Genomic DNA, 16,905 nt, shown 5'->3' with positions numbered 1-16,905 from the left:
AAAAAATAAAAAAGAAAATATTCCTTTCCTTGGCTTGGCAAAAACTATCTGATTTTCCTCCTCACTGCTCCCTTTTTTTAAGCTTCATTCCAACATCTTTTATACGCTAAATGAGAAGTATCCTAAGTTTGGTCTGAGTCACTTCTCTTTTTATGCAATGCTTTCTCGCTATAATCATTAAGTCTCTCAGGGGGTTTCAAATGTCACCATGAAGAAAGGACAGCCACAGCTAAATACCTAATCCTGATTTTAATCTTCAACTCCAGGCCTTCTGTGGAAATGACTATTATCCACACAAAATTCCAGCCTTTATTCCAAACAAATGTGTTAAACCAAAGTCCTCTCCACTAGTTTCCCCAGTCTGTGTACTTTTCACACAAATTCATCATCCTTCACCAAACTAGATCCCTGTCTTTTCTCTATTTAATTAAAGAGCATCACTTTCCATCAGTTGCCTAAGCTTAAATCCTGTGGAACACCATTCCTTAACTCTGTCTACCTCACCCTCCCTGCCAATCAAATACCATGCCTAGTCATTTTTACCAGCCCAGTATCTCCAGAATTCATCCATTTCTCTCTCCCTCCCTTACCCACTGCTCAGGCCACCATCTTACCACTGTAACAGCATCTGGGTGCTCTGTCTCCCTGCTTATTCTCCATTTAAAGACCACTGAATTTTACTCCTGCTTGTGGCCATTCCCTACTGACCTCAAGCTCACAGTATAACTCCGTTATGTGGCTAACAGAGCCCTTCAGCAGCCAGTCCCTGCTTTCCAGTCTCATACCTTCCACTCATCCCACGTGTACTCTAGTTTCAACCACAGCAAGCATGTTCTACTATCTCTTAGAGACCTCTGTATTTTCCTGTGCCTGAAACACTTTCCTTCCCCTCACCCAGCTCGCTCCTAACTTAGTTTTGCTATCACACCTTCTGGAAGGCCTTTGCAGCGAGTGGTCTAGATTCAGGCTGCTTGTGATCTCTAGTGACTCTCATCATACACCACTGATACAGTCACTTTACTTGTCTGTGTCTACTCTCACCTCTGCACCACCCTCACTAAACTCTCTGTTAACCAGCATACCCACAGCTCAAAGCAGGTATCTAATAAAAATTCACTGAATTAAATATTATGAAAATTATGTCTTTAATCAATTCCATCTTTAAAACAAATTTAAAATTTAAAAAAGTTTTTGTTCAGGCTTCACCTTATGCTCTACTGCTTTTTCTTCTGCCTTTTGCATCTCTGCTTTGAGTCGCTTTTCCATGTCTGAGGAAGAACCTTTGATGGAAGCAATAGAGATATCTCGCTGATGTAACTCCTGAGTTAGACGGGAGATTTCCATCTTCATTCCTTCTAGTGCAGAACTGTAACTTTGTTCACCCTGTAAAATCTGTTCTTTCAACTATAAAGAAAGCAGAAAAGAAAGCACCAAAAGAGAAAGCATTTAGATAGAACAATATGTTACCAGCTAATAAAATAAAAGCTTACCTTATCTCAAGACATTAAATTTCTCCTGAATTAAATCTGCAGAAAAATTAGCAATTTACCAAGTTGCATATCTGTACTGAAAGTCAGGTGGTTATACCTACAATCATTTATTATACCTCAAAACAGGGAGAGATGGGTTATTAAAGTGCTGAGGACCAGAATCAAAGTCCATGCACACTATTTAGAGGACAGTACTTGTGACCTTCATTCTTTTTTTTAGTTGTGAATCTAAAAGTTTTGCTCATATGGTATCTTGGTCCACAGGATAACAAACAGAAAGAACAAGAGGAAGAAACAAGCTAGAAGTAATCTTAAAGAAGTAACAAAAAATATAAAACAACAAATAGGACAGTTAGGACCCACTCATATAGACACAAACAGCTCTGCATACCTCAATAGCTGACAAGGATACCAACCACATCATAGCACAGGAGACAATCCACAAATACTATGTTTAGGCAATAAGAAAATATTAAATGACAGTTCATATTTTTTTGCAAGCACTAAGTGTATGTCTTTTAGAAAACTTTTCATTAAAACATGCTTAAAATAAAGTTTTTAAGTTCAAAGGGAACAGCCTTCAATTATCTTAAAAATATTTATTGGACATCAGGGGGATGCCAGAGAAAGAAGGCACTTTCCCTATGCACATTCCATGTACTCTTCCACTCCTAAATATCAAGTGGTCCCTTGAACTACATTTTTCTCTCATTAAAAATAACCCCCCTGTAATCCCAGCACTTTGGGAGGCTGAGACGGGCGGATCACGAGGTCAGGAGATCGAGACCATCCTGGCTAACATGGTGAAACCCTGTCTCTACTAAAAAATACAAAAAACTAGCCAGGTGAGGTGGCGGGCGCCTGTAGCCCCAGCTACTCGGGAGGCTGAGGCAGGAGAATGGCATAAACCTAGGAGGCGGAGCTTGCAGTGAGCTGAGATCCATCCACTGCACTCCAGCCCGGGCAGCAGAGCGAGACTCCGTCTCAAAAAAAAAAACAAAAAAGAAAACCCTCTAATCTCCAAACCCACAGCTCAGTCCATAAACACATACAATTTTGCAATCCTAGGTATGCATATTTTTACCTTCTTAATCTCTGCTCTGTATTCATTGTTATGTGCTTCCATCCTCTTTAATTCTTCGTATTTTTCCATTAGTTCTTGACTCAGCTGTTTACACGTTGCACTCACAGATTCCAAACTGTATGACCAAAAATAAGATCCCATATTTAAAACAAAACCAAAATCCCGAAACCTGTAAATTGGACTATGTAATTTACATTCTTGATGTCCAAAAAATATCCAGCCAATATCTTAAACATCACATCACTCATTTAAACATTATTAAAAAGCCAATCAATAAAAAAACTGTGATAAAAGTAAATTGTTGTCCCAACGTCAAAATTATAAACTCAATTTTAGCCAAATGGAAGAGTACACGTATACTTCAATGATAACAAAGATTATCTCAAGTACTCCAAGTATTCCAAAAGGAATAAAGCAGAAAATATGTGTGTGTATGTATGTTTGTGTATTTAACATGTAGATAAAAGAAAATACTTACTAGTTTCCAAAACCAGAAATAAATGTAAAAACAAAAAATGTGTTACTTAAAGATAACCTAAAAAGTGTAAAATGATATTTCTCTTGTTGTTTGCCTAAAGGTTAACAGTTCATGTTAAAAGTAATTTTATCTTTTACATACAGAAAATGCCAGTGTACAAATGATCATGAGTCATGTGTTTAAAACAAAATATCACACTCTTCCCAATCAAAAAGTTGAGAGGTATGAAAAACCAAAAAAAATTTATAAGTACGACAATGACAAGAGTTTAGGTGGGTACGGTATAGCATTAGTCAGGATTCAATTAACACCCAAGGAAGTAACAACACCACAGCAGAACAAAAAGGAGGATCACCATGTGTCAACTGTTAGTTACCCTTCCTACCCTGCTTCCGAGGTGGTAGGGAGGACAACCTAAGTGAAGGGCTGCTAAACAGGTGAAAGGTAAAGAAGTAGAGTCAGTACAGACAATTCTTTTGAAGAATTTGGTCTTAAAGAGAAGTACAGAAATGTGGAAATAACTCGACAGAGATATAGGATTAAGGGATGGTTTTTCCCCCAGATGGGTGACGTTATAGCACAATTTATACCAGTGGATATCATTCAGCGGAGAGAAAGAACTTGATGGTGTAGAAAAGAAAGGATGTAACTACAGAAAAAGGACACAAGTGGAGTAGTTGGTCTTAGAAGTGCAGAAAGGCACAGATGTGGGAAGACTGGTAGTTTTGATGACAGAAAGATTAAGAAGTTCTCCATTAATTGCTTCTGTCTTCTCAATGAAATAAGGACTTAGGCAGGGCGTGGTGGCTCACACCTGTAATCCCAGCACTTTGGGACGCTGAGGCGGGTAGATCACCTGAGGTCAGGAGTTCAAGACCAGCCTGGCCAACATGGTGAAACCCTGTCTCTACAAAAATACAAAAATTAGCCAGGTGTGGTGGCGCACGCCTGTAATCTCAGCTACTCGGAAGGCTGGGGAGGAAGAATCACTTGAACCGGGAGGCAGAGGTTGCAGTGAGCCGAGATCATGCCATTGCACTCCAGCCTGGGTGAAAGAGTGGGACTCCATCTCAAAAAAAAAAGAAAAAAAAAGAAAAAAAAAGAAATAAGAACTCAGGCCATTTGTGGATGCTAGAAAAAAATCTTATTTTTTTCACTATGACTATTATATTCATTTACTTTAGCAATATGATGATCAAAAATTCGTTTTAACAACTTGAAATTTTTGAAATGTGTGTATAATTATGTACCTGCCTTCAAGACGAGTCACCTCTGCCTGCAGAAGTTCCTCACTAGTATGGGTAAAATTCAACTGCGAGAGCACACTGTCTAAGTCCCCCTGCCCTTGAGAGGTATACTTCTTTTCTGCCAGAGATTCTTCCCGTAGCCTATGGAAAGACATAGGATGATTGTTAAGGCCTTTATCTCTGCAAACACAAACAATGCACATCTAGTTTGTGTTTCCCAACTATTTTTGATAAACTCTTTGGAACTCTTCAGTTTGTCTCCTGCTTTATAAAAACAATATTGGGAGAGGAAAGACAGTCAAGAGATGCTGAAATTTAAAAAAGCAGCAATTTACTCCCTTCTTAACTGGGATTTGGCCTGTTTTTCAAGGGAAAAAGACAAAATGGCAAAATCACTTCAGTGACACTTGAAACCTTGTACCAAAAAAACTGAAAAGTTACAGGAGAATTCTGGCAAAAATAAAAATGTGCACCAGACTTAAATCAAGCAAGAGGGCTAGCCCAATGGCTGGCTGCTATTATTGAGAAGCAGCTACTAATCACGACCTACTCCACCAAGAAAGTGAGGCCTCCAGGAGACGTGAATGACAATTCCTTGCATGTTTGGATTTTCACAAAGCATGCAAACTGACCTTGGCTTCCAACTTTCTAAACATGAGAGTCTCTGTTAGGGACCCAAACTGGTGGCAGAAGAAAATTAACCACACAAAATTTTATAACACTTTAAAAACCTAACTCAGAAGTTAAAGCCAATTAAGAAAATCCACAATACGATCAAACATAAAATTATGAATATGCAATATTAAAACCAGTGCTTGGACGGGCATGGCAGCTCACACCTGTAATCACACTTTGGGAGGCCGAGGTGGGCAGATCACCTGAGGTCAGGAGTTCAAGACCAGCCTAGCCAACATGATGAATGGCCATCTCTAAAAATACAAAAAACTAGCCAGGTATGGTGGCGTGCACCTGTAGTCCCAACTACTCGGGAGGGTGAGGCTGGAGAATCGCCTGAACCTGAGAGGTGGAGGTTGCAGTGAGCTGAGATTGTACCACTGCACTCCAGTCTGGGCAACAGAAGGAGACTATCTGAAAATAAAATAAAAATAAAAGTAAGCCTAGTGCTTAATGCCTAGTCATTAAGTGGCTAAGATGAATAATATTTAAGATTAAATTTACCTTATAGCTTCTACAGCATGTTGAGTGTCAGTTGCCTTTACTTTTTCTTGTAACTTCTCCTTCTGCATTCTTTCCTCATGGATGAGATTTTCTTGAGACTGAAGAGCTGCCCTTAATTCTCTCTTTTCTTCCTGCAGAGCCTGCGAAAAAGTCAAATATGATTGTAATTTTCCTTCAGTTCTTTTTTCTTCCTGCAAAACCTGCAAAATACCCAGAAATTTCTAAGCCAGCTATTATTACAATTTTTCTATTTCATAAGAAGCCAGGAAGTCAGACTTTAAGTTATGTAACAGTCACAATATTAACAAAACTATCAATATCTGATCCATCATTTATAAAGTAGGGAAGAAAATATAAATTGTAGAACCTAGTTCTAGCTTAATAACACTCTCTTAAAACACACATACACACGCTTCCCCCAATTACAGTGATTTTAAAACAGACCTCTAATAGTTTTCAGATTCCCTCAATTTTCTTCTTTTGCTGCTGCTCCTGCAGGACAGTCATACTGGTTCCAACCAAGTCATTGACTCTCATGGTGAGGCGCTCTATTTCCAACTCATTGGCACAGATAGTGTCATTGGCCCGCTCCAGTTTACTGCTTAAGTGTTGAATTTCTGACTGGCTGGAAAGTTCCACAGACTCTAATTTCTGTTTCCGATTGGCGAGCTGAGCCTAGAAACACAGACTATCAATCAATAGGTAAAAGGGAAATTATAAAATAATCAATGAATAAGACTAAAATGAAACTATTATTTCCATAAAAGCATAAAGCACTGGCTCACTAAAATATATATACATTGAGAAGGGGTAAGAAAGAATTGAGAGGCTGGGCGTGGTGGCTCATGCCTGTAAGCCTAACACTATGGGAGGCTGAGGTGGGCAGATCGTTTGAGCTCAGGAGTTGGAGATCAGCCTGGAAACATGGCGAAACCCTGTCTTTATCAAAAATTGGCCGGGTGCGGTGGATCACACCTGTAATCCCAGCACTTTGGGAGGCTGAGGCAGGTGGATCACGAGGTCAGAAGATCGAGACCATCCTGGCCAACATGGTGAAACCCCATCAAAATACAAAAATTAGCTGGGCGTGGTGGCGCGTGGCTGTAATCCGAGCTACTTGGGAGGCTGGGGCAGTAGAATCACTTGAACCAGGGAGTCGGAGGTTGCAGTGAGCCGAGATTGCACCACTGCACGACAGCCTGGTGACAGAATGAGACTCTGTCTCAAAACAAAGAAACAAAAAATACAAAAACTACCCAAGCATGGTGGCATGAGAGGATCACTCGAACCCAGGAAGCGGAAGTTGCAGACAGCCAAGATCATACCACTGCGCTTCAGCCTGTGTGACAAAGTGAGAACCTGTCTCAAAGAAATAAATAAATAGAAAAGAATGGATAAAGTAAAGGGATTCCTCAGGAGAAGAGATGCTACAGTATTCTACCTACTTACACAGAAATTCAACTGCAACCTGGCTGGAATTATTTCCTATTTAAAACATAGGAAATAGGAGCTATAATGCACTATTATATTTCTGATGGAAGTTTAGAAATTAGAATTTCAAAATCACTAAATTTGTAGTTTAAATTCCGCCCCCTGCCCCCGCCACCTGGAGCATGTTGTAATTATTCTGTTTTAACATTATAAACATTCATATTTAGATTAGTCAAAGTAACCATAAAATGCTCTTTAAATTCAGAGAAATGGGGAAATTGTGGATTTTTGTTTATTGGAAGAAAAGGTGTTTATAAGGGAGGAGAGATTGGTTCTGTCATCAGGTTTTGGACACTTCCTGAGTTAAAAGAGGTAAACAAATATAGTACATCTCAAATTAGTTTCTCTCTATGATATATCTACTGACTACTATGTTTTAGGCTATGCATCCCCCAATATTGGGTTTTAGCTCCAAACTTTTCAGTATTTACAAGTTTTAATCCAGCATCCTGGCTGGTACTTCATCTACACACTGAAGATGAATATAAATAATCTGTGGAGGTAAACTTCCCTTATTCTAAATATTTCTAAAGCTAAAGGCACACAATTTTATTTTAGAAATACAAGTAGAAATATCTCTGGGAAGTCTATCTGTTGCAGATTTAAAGATTTTATTATTTGCAGTACAGGTCCAAATCCTGTACTGTATACTGTAGTCAAATAAAGTAGATGCTAAAAACTTCCCATAAGCCAGAAAGAGGGTAGAAGAGAGGTGAAGAGACAGACAAATACTGTTTGTATAAATTACTGATCAAGATTTCAGTGCAAAGAGCCTTTTTTTTTTTAACCAGATTCCTACAATGGTATAAAGGAAGAACATCAACATTTAGGTTTAGATTCACTAGAACAATTGCTAAGCATGGAACTGTCTCCAAACTTGTAAATATAATATAAACTTTTTTTTCAAAGAGGAAAGGTTTCCTGTGCAGAATAAATAAATGCAGAGAATGGGTGAGGGTGAGAAGGGGCAAAGGGTTAGAGCCCAGCTTACTGAAACGTCCCTTAGTCCTACCCGTAATCTGTACAGCAGCCCTGGGTCTTAGCAAAACACAGCTAGAAACCCACTGCCCAAATGGGCACTCAGATACTACATAATTGCAAAACACTATCTTCCTAATACTGCAAGAGCTACCTAATACTATCAACTCAAATCTGTGATCTTAAACTCAGTATTGATATAATAAACTAATAGTCAAACCAAGATATACTTTAACCAGTGATTCTAGATTTGCTAAATACTAATAAACTTCTCAGTTTTGAAGAATGAAGAACATAACCTTCTTTCACTGATTTACTATTTTGGTCACACAAAAATACAGTGTTTTTTAAGCATAGTGAAAAGTACATAATCAACTCAAGCACAAACTCTAAATTTTCATTGCCTAGAATACACTAGTGTTGCACTACCATTGCAGTCACCCACATGTGGCTACTGCACAACTAAACTGTGGCTAATCTGAATTGATGTTTTTTTTTTTTTTTTTTTTTGAGACCGAGTCTGGCTCTGTCCACCCCAGGCTGGAGTAACAGTGGCCCGATCTCAGCTTCACTGCAAGTCCCGCCTCCCGGGTTTACGCCCATTCTCCTGCCCTCCAGCCTCCAGAGTAGCTGGGACCTTACAGGCCGCCCGCCACCGTCGCCCGGCTTAGTTTTTTATTTTTAAAGTAGATAGGTCACTGTGTTAGCCAGGATGGTCTCGATCTCCTGACCTCGTGATCCGCCCCGTCTCCAGCCTCCCCAAGTGCTGGGATTACAGGCCTTTGAGGCACCGCGCGGGCGGAAATGGTGCTCTTAACTGTTAAGACACAAAATTTCCGTTAAAGATTTTCAAAGACTCCAGTTAAAAAACGTAAAGTAAATGTTGTAATATTTGACATATTGAGTTATTAAAATTAATTTCACCTTTTTACTTTTTAATGTGACTAGTAGAAAATTTTACAATTACATTGAAACTCACCAATAATCTATTAGGCAATTATAATAATCTCAAGAAACCTTCATCATAACCTTAAGAACGTCAAAAATAATTACTTAAAAATACTTAAAAATTAATGATTATTTTCTGATAATTATCTGGCTTAGAGGTTTATTTTAAGGCTGTGCATAATTTTAAAAACTTTTTTTTTTTTTTTTTTTTTGCAGTAACCACTAATTCTTTGAGCCAGAAACAGGCATTCCTCTTATTAATCTAACATTTAGCATTCTATTGGAGTGGGTAGAGTTATTTCAACAATACAAATCACAGCAGAGGTGGTTAAAGGAAGCAATCAAGAAGGCAATTTACATCAGGGAGACTGAAATTGAAACTGAAACAAATGGCCAGTGTGGGCAGCTAAAGGGTGAAGGAGAGTGGACAAGAAACTGGGGACTGGGGGTTGAATTCAAATCCTCTTCTGGATGTGTGATAGCTACTTCCTGGTGCTTCAAGAAAAGGACTTTCCCAGATAGTGAGATTACTATGAACAATGTGATATGAAGCAACAGGGCTTTTTATTTTCCAAAGAATCCCAGTATAAAGGTATGGCCATTGTAAGCATCAATCCCTTACTAAGCTCCCCATCACTGTCAACTCCAAATGCGCCAGTGCAGGCCACAGCCTTGCAGCATTTCCACTAGAGAGCAGCCTAAAGAGCCTGCTAACAACACAGCTCCCACTAAGATCCTGTTATCACTGTTGTGTCTATGCTACTACGAACTTTTAAACAGTAAGTCTAAGTCAATTCAATGAACTCTGATATTTCTACCAACACAACAGATTAACATTTGAGTTAGGGTCTTTTTTTCTTCAAAAGTTGTGACAGCAAAAGGATGCTTTTAAAAATATAACATATATACTTATAAATACATTTGTATACATATAATTAAAGTGGATTTAAAATTAACTTGAAGAGTATCTTACAGCTCATCTAAGCATTTCAAAAGGAAAACATATAGAGCAACCTCTACTTTTTTCACATACTGTTTATCAGGTAAATATTTTATATTTTATGTTGGCTTAATATTTTAATTTTTTTCAAATGTTCCTAACGTTCTCTAAGTTTTCCTTAAACATTTCCTTTGCATTATGTAGGCAAAAGAAAAAGCAGCAGGCAATTTGTTGCCTTCTAAACATAAATGACCTTGGTTTTAGACTGTACTGATCCTTTTCTTATACTATATAACCACCATTCTGTTATTACATCTAGCATTACAGTTTAACAACTGTATTTTTAAATAAAATACATTTTAATATTTGATAGAACAAACATCCCCCATTACTCTTTTTTAAAAAATGTTGGCGACTGGGCGCGGTGGCTCACGCCTGTAATCCCAACACTTTGGGAGGCTGAGGCGGGTAGATCACTTGAGGTCACGAGTTCAAGACAAGCCTGACTAGGATAGTAAAACCCCATCTCTACTAAAAACACAAAATCAGCTGGGCATGGTGGTGAACGCCTGTAATCCTAGCTACTTGGGATGCTGAGGACGAGGATTGTTTGAAAGTGGGAGGCAGAGGTTGCAGTGAGCCGAGATTGCGCCACTGCACTCTAGCCTGGGCAACAAGAGCGAAAATCCACCTAAAAAAAAAAAAAAAAGGTTGGCTAGTATCATTCATTTATCATTCCATATGAATTTTAGAATCATTTTGTTCCTGAAAACGTTATACTCAGTAAATTATATAACCATTTAAAAAACAAATTTAGATCCCTATCAAATACTTTACACTAAAATAATTTTTAGATAAAATGCATTAAAAGAAATGATAAAGCATTAGAAGAAATTTGACTTAGGTAAGACTTTATAGTATGGTATCAAAGATAGAAACGCTGAAGAAAAAATTGATAGAATTAAGTAATTCTAATTAACTGTTTATAAAATAATTGTATTTCCATTAAAAAATTAAGGTAAATTGAGTACACACACACAACTGTAACATAATAGCAAAGGACTTATACTTCATACTTAAGTGTATGAAGAGCTCTTTCAGAATAGTAAAATATAAACATCTGGCTAGGTGTGATGCTAGCACTTTGGGAGGCCAAGATGGGCAGATCACTTGAGGTCTGGAGTTCAAGACCGGCCTGGTCAACGAGGTGAAACCCCGTCTCTACTGAAAATACAAAAATTAGCTGAGCGTGGTGGCGAGCACCTGTAATCCCAGCTACTCAGGAGTCTGAGGCAGGAGAACTGCTTGAACCCGGGAGGCAGAGGTTGCAGTCAGCCAAGATCAGGCCACTGCACCCCAGGCTGGGCAACAGAGACTCCGTCTCAAAAAAGAAAATAAAACAAGATTTAAAAAAAATCCTAAAAGAAAGGTGAATAAAGGACACAAATAATTTATGAAAAATGAAGATGGCCATAAACAGACGAAAAAAGTGCTCAACCTCACTCATATTACAACAATGTATATTAAAACAATGATATCATTTTTTTTCACCTATAAGATTAGCAAAGACAAGCCTAAAAGTGGGGAAAGTCAAAAGAAATAATAGTGCTTAATGTAGGGAAAATATGAGGAAATGGATATTCTCACATACTACTAAAGAAAGTCTATCAATCCATCATTGGAGAAAACTTTGGCAATGTATATTAAAATATTTGAATGTACTCTTATACAGCAAATCCAATTCAAGGTCCATTTCCTAAGAAAATATATATTCCTAAATGTTTATATAAGGATGTTAATCTAAGCACTATTTACAAAAGTGAAAAGTAAAAAACTGAATGTTCTACAGTAAGAGACTGGTTACAAATGTCATCATACGTTTGACGATAGGGTGGACTTCTATGTAATCATTATGATTACAAATTTGTTGACATGTCATATTTAAAAAGGAAAAATTTTAAAGCTGTGAAGTGCTTAGCATAGTACCTGATCACATAGTAAGCATTCTATATATTTTAAAGTTATTACTTCATGGAAAATTTCAAGCATACACAAATATAGAGAGAGTAAGATGATGAACCCCTATCACACAACTTCAGAAATTATCAACACTTTGCTACTGTCAGTATTTTTTAAAGTTTGCAACTACCCCTCCCTTCCCATTCACAGTGCATATAGGTTTTTCCTACCAAAAGTACATGAATGTATTGCACACTGTATGTAAGCATACACAAAGTCAGAAGAAATTTATACCAAAATTTTATTCATGGTAAATCTCTAAACGGTAGAATTATGGGTGATTCATTTATTTCTCATTTTATCCGCATTTTCTCATTTTTCTAAAATAAGCATGTATTATGTAATTTTAATAGCTTATTAAAAGAAATGAATTCAAGCAAATATATGTCAAAGAATGAGAAGTTGTTTCTGAATTATACTTTTAGATGTTAAAAACATACAAAAAAAAAATTATACAAAGATTTTTTTTTTAATGAAGGGTAGGTTAATATCCACTTAGTCTCCCAGGTTTTCTACTGCTATTGTTCAATGGTGACCCACATTTCAACCAAATGCAATATATCAACCTTGACGGGATTCTGACTCAAACATCCAATTGTAAAAAGAGTTTTTTGGACAACTGGGGAAATGTGAACAGACTGGATATTAAGTTATATTAAGACGTTATTATTCTATTATGTGATACTGATATATTGTAGTTATTTTTTAAGTCCTTACCTGTTTGGAAATAAGATGATATCTATGATTTGCTCTGTAATATTCCACCCAAAAATAAGAAGTAGGGAATGGTATAGAGTTTCAGTTTGACAAGATAAAAAAGTTCTAGAGATCTGTTGTACAATGTACATATAGTTAACATTACTATACTATATATTTAAAAATGGTTAAGGTGGAACATTTTATGTGTATTTTACCACAATTAAAATAAAGACTTACAAGATGACAACTATTAATGCTCATTAATGGATATAGATAAGTTTATTTAGACGTTTAAAAAACTGGTGATCATACAGCACTGGTATATACTGAATCATTGAAAGATTTAATTTTATTTAGTTTGCCAAGGGAGAAAGATAAATACATTTATATGTAACATTTTTATAAAACAATCAGATAGTTTTAGGTTAAACAAAACTATCAGAAGAATAATTCAAACACCCTTAGTAGGAAAAACAAATGTTGGCTCTTGAAAGACTTCTTACTCTAGCTGTAGCTGAATTACAGCTGAATTACAGTAAGTAAAATCCCATTTTGCTAACAATGAAGTTTTATTACGTAGAGTCAATAATCACAATAGTAATTTGGAATAGAATAACAGTAATGTGAAAAGAGACTCTATAATCAATAATACTCCATGGATAAACAATTGAGAACTGTAAAAATTAAGACTCAATTTGTTTTTTTATCAATCTGAAGCCTACAACTAGAATATAACAATATCTTGGTCAAGTATGGTAGCTCACTCCTATAATCCTAGCACTTAGGAGGCCAAGGTGGGAGGATAGCTGGAGCCCAGAAATTTGAGATCAGCCTGAGCAATGTAGCGAGAACTCATCTCACGAAAACCAACAAATTTTTTTGTTGTTGTTATGAAAAAAATATATATATGTATATATAAAACAATACTTTATAGTTATTAGGTCTGTATAGTGCTTTGGCATTCAAGTAAAAAAACTGGTCTAGACATCTCATGATTTCACTGGTCTGTCTGGCTGCGTAGCTTGCTGTGGCCTAAAAAATAAATTTCTTCCTTGCAGTTGTGAACTTTTCCTATCATTTTGAATGAAGTCACTCACAGCAGAGCCACTGTCGGTAATTTATCAGACAGCTGATATTTCAGGGAGATGAACAAAAAGTTAATGCATTATTGAGACTTAAAACAGCATATAAATGCAGATTATTTTAAAAATCCAAAAAGCCAAAAAAAGCAAAAAACAAAAAAACCTCCCTTCTAGCTATTTCAACTTACCCAGTCTGTTCCCTCATTCTATAAAACTAAGATAACTACCAACCTTGACAGATTATCATAATATTAAACAGAGAACACATACAAAAATTGTCTAGAAGCAGCACTGGGTCAATGTCTAGCACATAACAGATGATCGCAATTTTTTTTAGTTTCCTTTATGTTCTTGATTCTAACTGAAAAGGAATGAGCTGAATAGGTTCTGGTTTTTGGTTTTGCTTAAGTCATTAAGAGAAAAGTTTCTATCCGTGTTCTAAAATAAGTATTTTTGTTACCACAAAGACACCACTTTTAGTTAGTGTGCACACCATTGCCATGTGACTCTCTCCACATCTGTCCGCACGGGCAGACAAACTGAAGCTCCCCAGCTGAGGCACCTCGGCCAAGACATCCCAGTGGCCACAGGGATGGCGCAAGGCACGGACTATAGTATAGTAGAGCTGAGAGACCTAACAAGAGACAGAAAGACATGGAAAAGGAGACAGAGGGAGGAATGGGATTGTGGTAAGGAATAAAGAGAGGGGAGGAAGAGAGGGCGACAAAGCCAGGGACCAAGATGAGGACAGTGAACATGGATGCAAGCATAGAGTGAGCCTACGTAAGCAAGACAATGATAGAGAGTGGGTGAGCAAGTCAGAAACAAGCAAAGAGGCAAAGCGGCAAGCCGGCACAAAGACATGAGCCTGGACAGGAGAGTGAATACACGCATGTGTGAGGGCAGGAGGGAAGGAGGAGCTGGGTCTAGATGCTGAGGAGGAGAGGCTACCTAAACAAGAAAGAGAGCAGAGTTCGTGGAGAAAAACTGAAAGAGGCTAAATGGTACCAGGACACTGCATTAAGGTAGTTCAAACTTGATCAAAACCTATCTGCTTCTCATTATTTTAAAAAGTCTTAGGCCTACCTGAATTATCTCTGATTGTTCAGCCAGAGCCTTCCTTTGTGCCTCCAGTGAAGATACCTGTTGCTGATAAATCAAGCGTTGCTTCTCCCAGTCCAGTGATTTCTGACGGAATTCCTGAGGAAGCAATTAGAGTACTTAATTTCTGAGTGCTTCTCCTCACTGTCACTACTTCCCAGACTCCCTTTTACTTTAATTTCTCCCCATGTCCCTGGGTACGCTCGCACCTTTCTCCACAGCAGGAGACCCATTACTCACTTAGCTAACAGAGCTAGAGAGTAACACTAAAGTCCTCACATACTGTGCCTCTGGATATCTGTCTTTCTAAATTTAACACCCTAATGGTGAGGAGTATGAAACGCAGATGCTAAGCACTGGATTCAGATGTTTTTCATTGATTTGCTGCCACCTAAGGGTTGTTATAATTTTCTAGTGAAGTTTCAGAAAACTGATGTTAAGATAACTAAAATTTTAAAGTATGATTACAGATATCCCTCGCTATCCAAATTCTTGATATCCAGACCCAGGAATTGAACAGATTAAATTTTCAGATAAGTCCTTTGGTAACCCAAATCTTACTTCTCAGTATCTAAAACTCAAGAACCAAGTACATTCAGACAATACAATATCCTTTGATATCCAAATTTTTATTATCTCAACAGAGGAACTGCAAAGGCTTGAATAACAAAGAAAATCTGTACTAAATTTTAACAGATATTTGTAACCCAAAGCCGAACAGTTCAAAATTAATGATGGATCAATAGTAACATCAAATTGCATGATCAAGAAAATGTTTCAATATTTATGAAAATGGGGCAAATCAAAGGGAAAGGAAACTCAATCTTTCTATCACTGTCTTCCAGGATCCTCAACTCCAGAAGTCTCAGGCTCCTTAAGATAACTGTTGTTAACCAAATTTCTGATATTCATTCATTTATTCATTCATTCAATCAATCAATCATTCTACTATATATGCCAGGTACTGCTTTAGGTGTCAGGGATACAATACTTAACAAAAAAAACAAAAACCCTAGTCCCACTCAACTGGGGGCAACAGATGACACATCTCTTGTATGGTATAGCAGACGGTAATACACGATTTGGAGAAAACAGAGCATGAAGTCTTCAGAGTTGGGGTTGTAATTTTTAAAAGGGATGGCCAGACTGAGTGAAAAACATTTAAGTAAACACTTAGGGAGATGAGGGTGAAGTTACAATACTCTGGGTGGAAAGAACAGCCTTGAAATAAGAGCATCCTGGTGTGTTTAAGGGTGAGAAAGGAGACTGGTGTGGCTGGAATAAAGTGAATGAAAGGGAAAATAGGAGAAGACAAGGTATGAGAATGAGACCACGTAGGCATTAGGATAACTTAGGCTTTTTTTCTTTTTAATACTTTAAGTTCTAAGGAACATGTGCACAACGTGCAGGTTTGTTACATATGTATACATGTGCCATGTTGGTGTGCTGCACCCATTAATTCATCATTTACATTAGGTATATCTCCTAATGCTATCCCTCCTCCCTCTGCTCCCCACAATAGGACCCGGTGTGTGATGATCCCCTTCCTGAAGCTGCTGGAAGGTTTTTGTATAAGAAGTGATATAATTTGATTTACATTACAGCAGAATCATTCTGGTTATTGTGCTGAGAAAAGAGAAGTCTAATTTGAAGTCTAAGATGACTCCGAGGTTTTAGGTCGAGCAAACCAAGTTGCTATCAACTAAAACATGAAATCGGGGAGATGAGGAAGAGAAAGACAGGACCTTTAGCTTGGACATGTTAAGTTTGACACATTTCAGACATCATAGTGGAGATGGGAAACAGGCAGTTGAAAGTTATTCTGTCATGAAGAGGCAAGGTCTCGGCTAGATATATAAATTTTGAATTGTCAGCATATACACAGTGTTAAAGCTATGAAATTCAATGGGACCAATATGGGAGTGAGCATAGACAGGAAAAAAAAAAGAAAGGTCCAATGACATGATCCTAGGTTAAGGAGTAACGGAGACTGAGGAGTGATGAACAAGGAGAAAAATGAGAGAAATGTGGTTTTTCTCAAGCCAAGTCAAGAAAGTGGGTAAGGAGGAGGGACAGACCAGCTCTCCTACAAAGCTGTAGGTAGGATGAGGAAGATGAGGACCAGCCCACAGGCTCTGGGATATGTGTAAGTCACTGGTGACCTCTATG

The 16,905-nt window shown here is 37.6% G+C and overlaps 1 protein-coding gene across 1 annotated transcript in view; it reads right to left on the bottom strand.

Moving 5' to 3' along the window:
* Positions 1-16,905, bottom strand: part of CEP63 (centrosomal protein 63) — an 86,191-nt gene that overhangs the window by 15,356 nt on the left and 53,930 nt on the right. Inside the window, 6 exon segments of the mRNA XM_017863869.1 lie at positions 1,207-1,404; positions 2,575-2,689; positions 4,303-4,440; positions 5,479-5,618; positions 5,923-6,153; positions 14,722-14,835. Coding sequence (XP_017719358.1) covers positions 1,207-1,404; positions 2,575-2,689; positions 4,303-4,440; positions 5,479-5,618; positions 5,923-6,153; positions 14,722-14,835 — 936 coding nt within the window.

The sequence above is a fragment of the Rhinopithecus bieti genome, unplaced genomic scaffold (assembly GCF_001698545.2).
Source record: "Rhinopithecus bieti isolate Rb0 unplaced genomic scaffold, ASM169854v2 scaffold_72735, whole genome shotgun sequence".
NCBI classification, from domain to species: Eukaryota; Metazoa; Chordata; class Mammalia; order Primates; family Cercopithecidae; genus Rhinopithecus; species Rhinopithecus bieti.
This window is presented reverse-complemented; position numbering and strand designations above follow the sequence as displayed.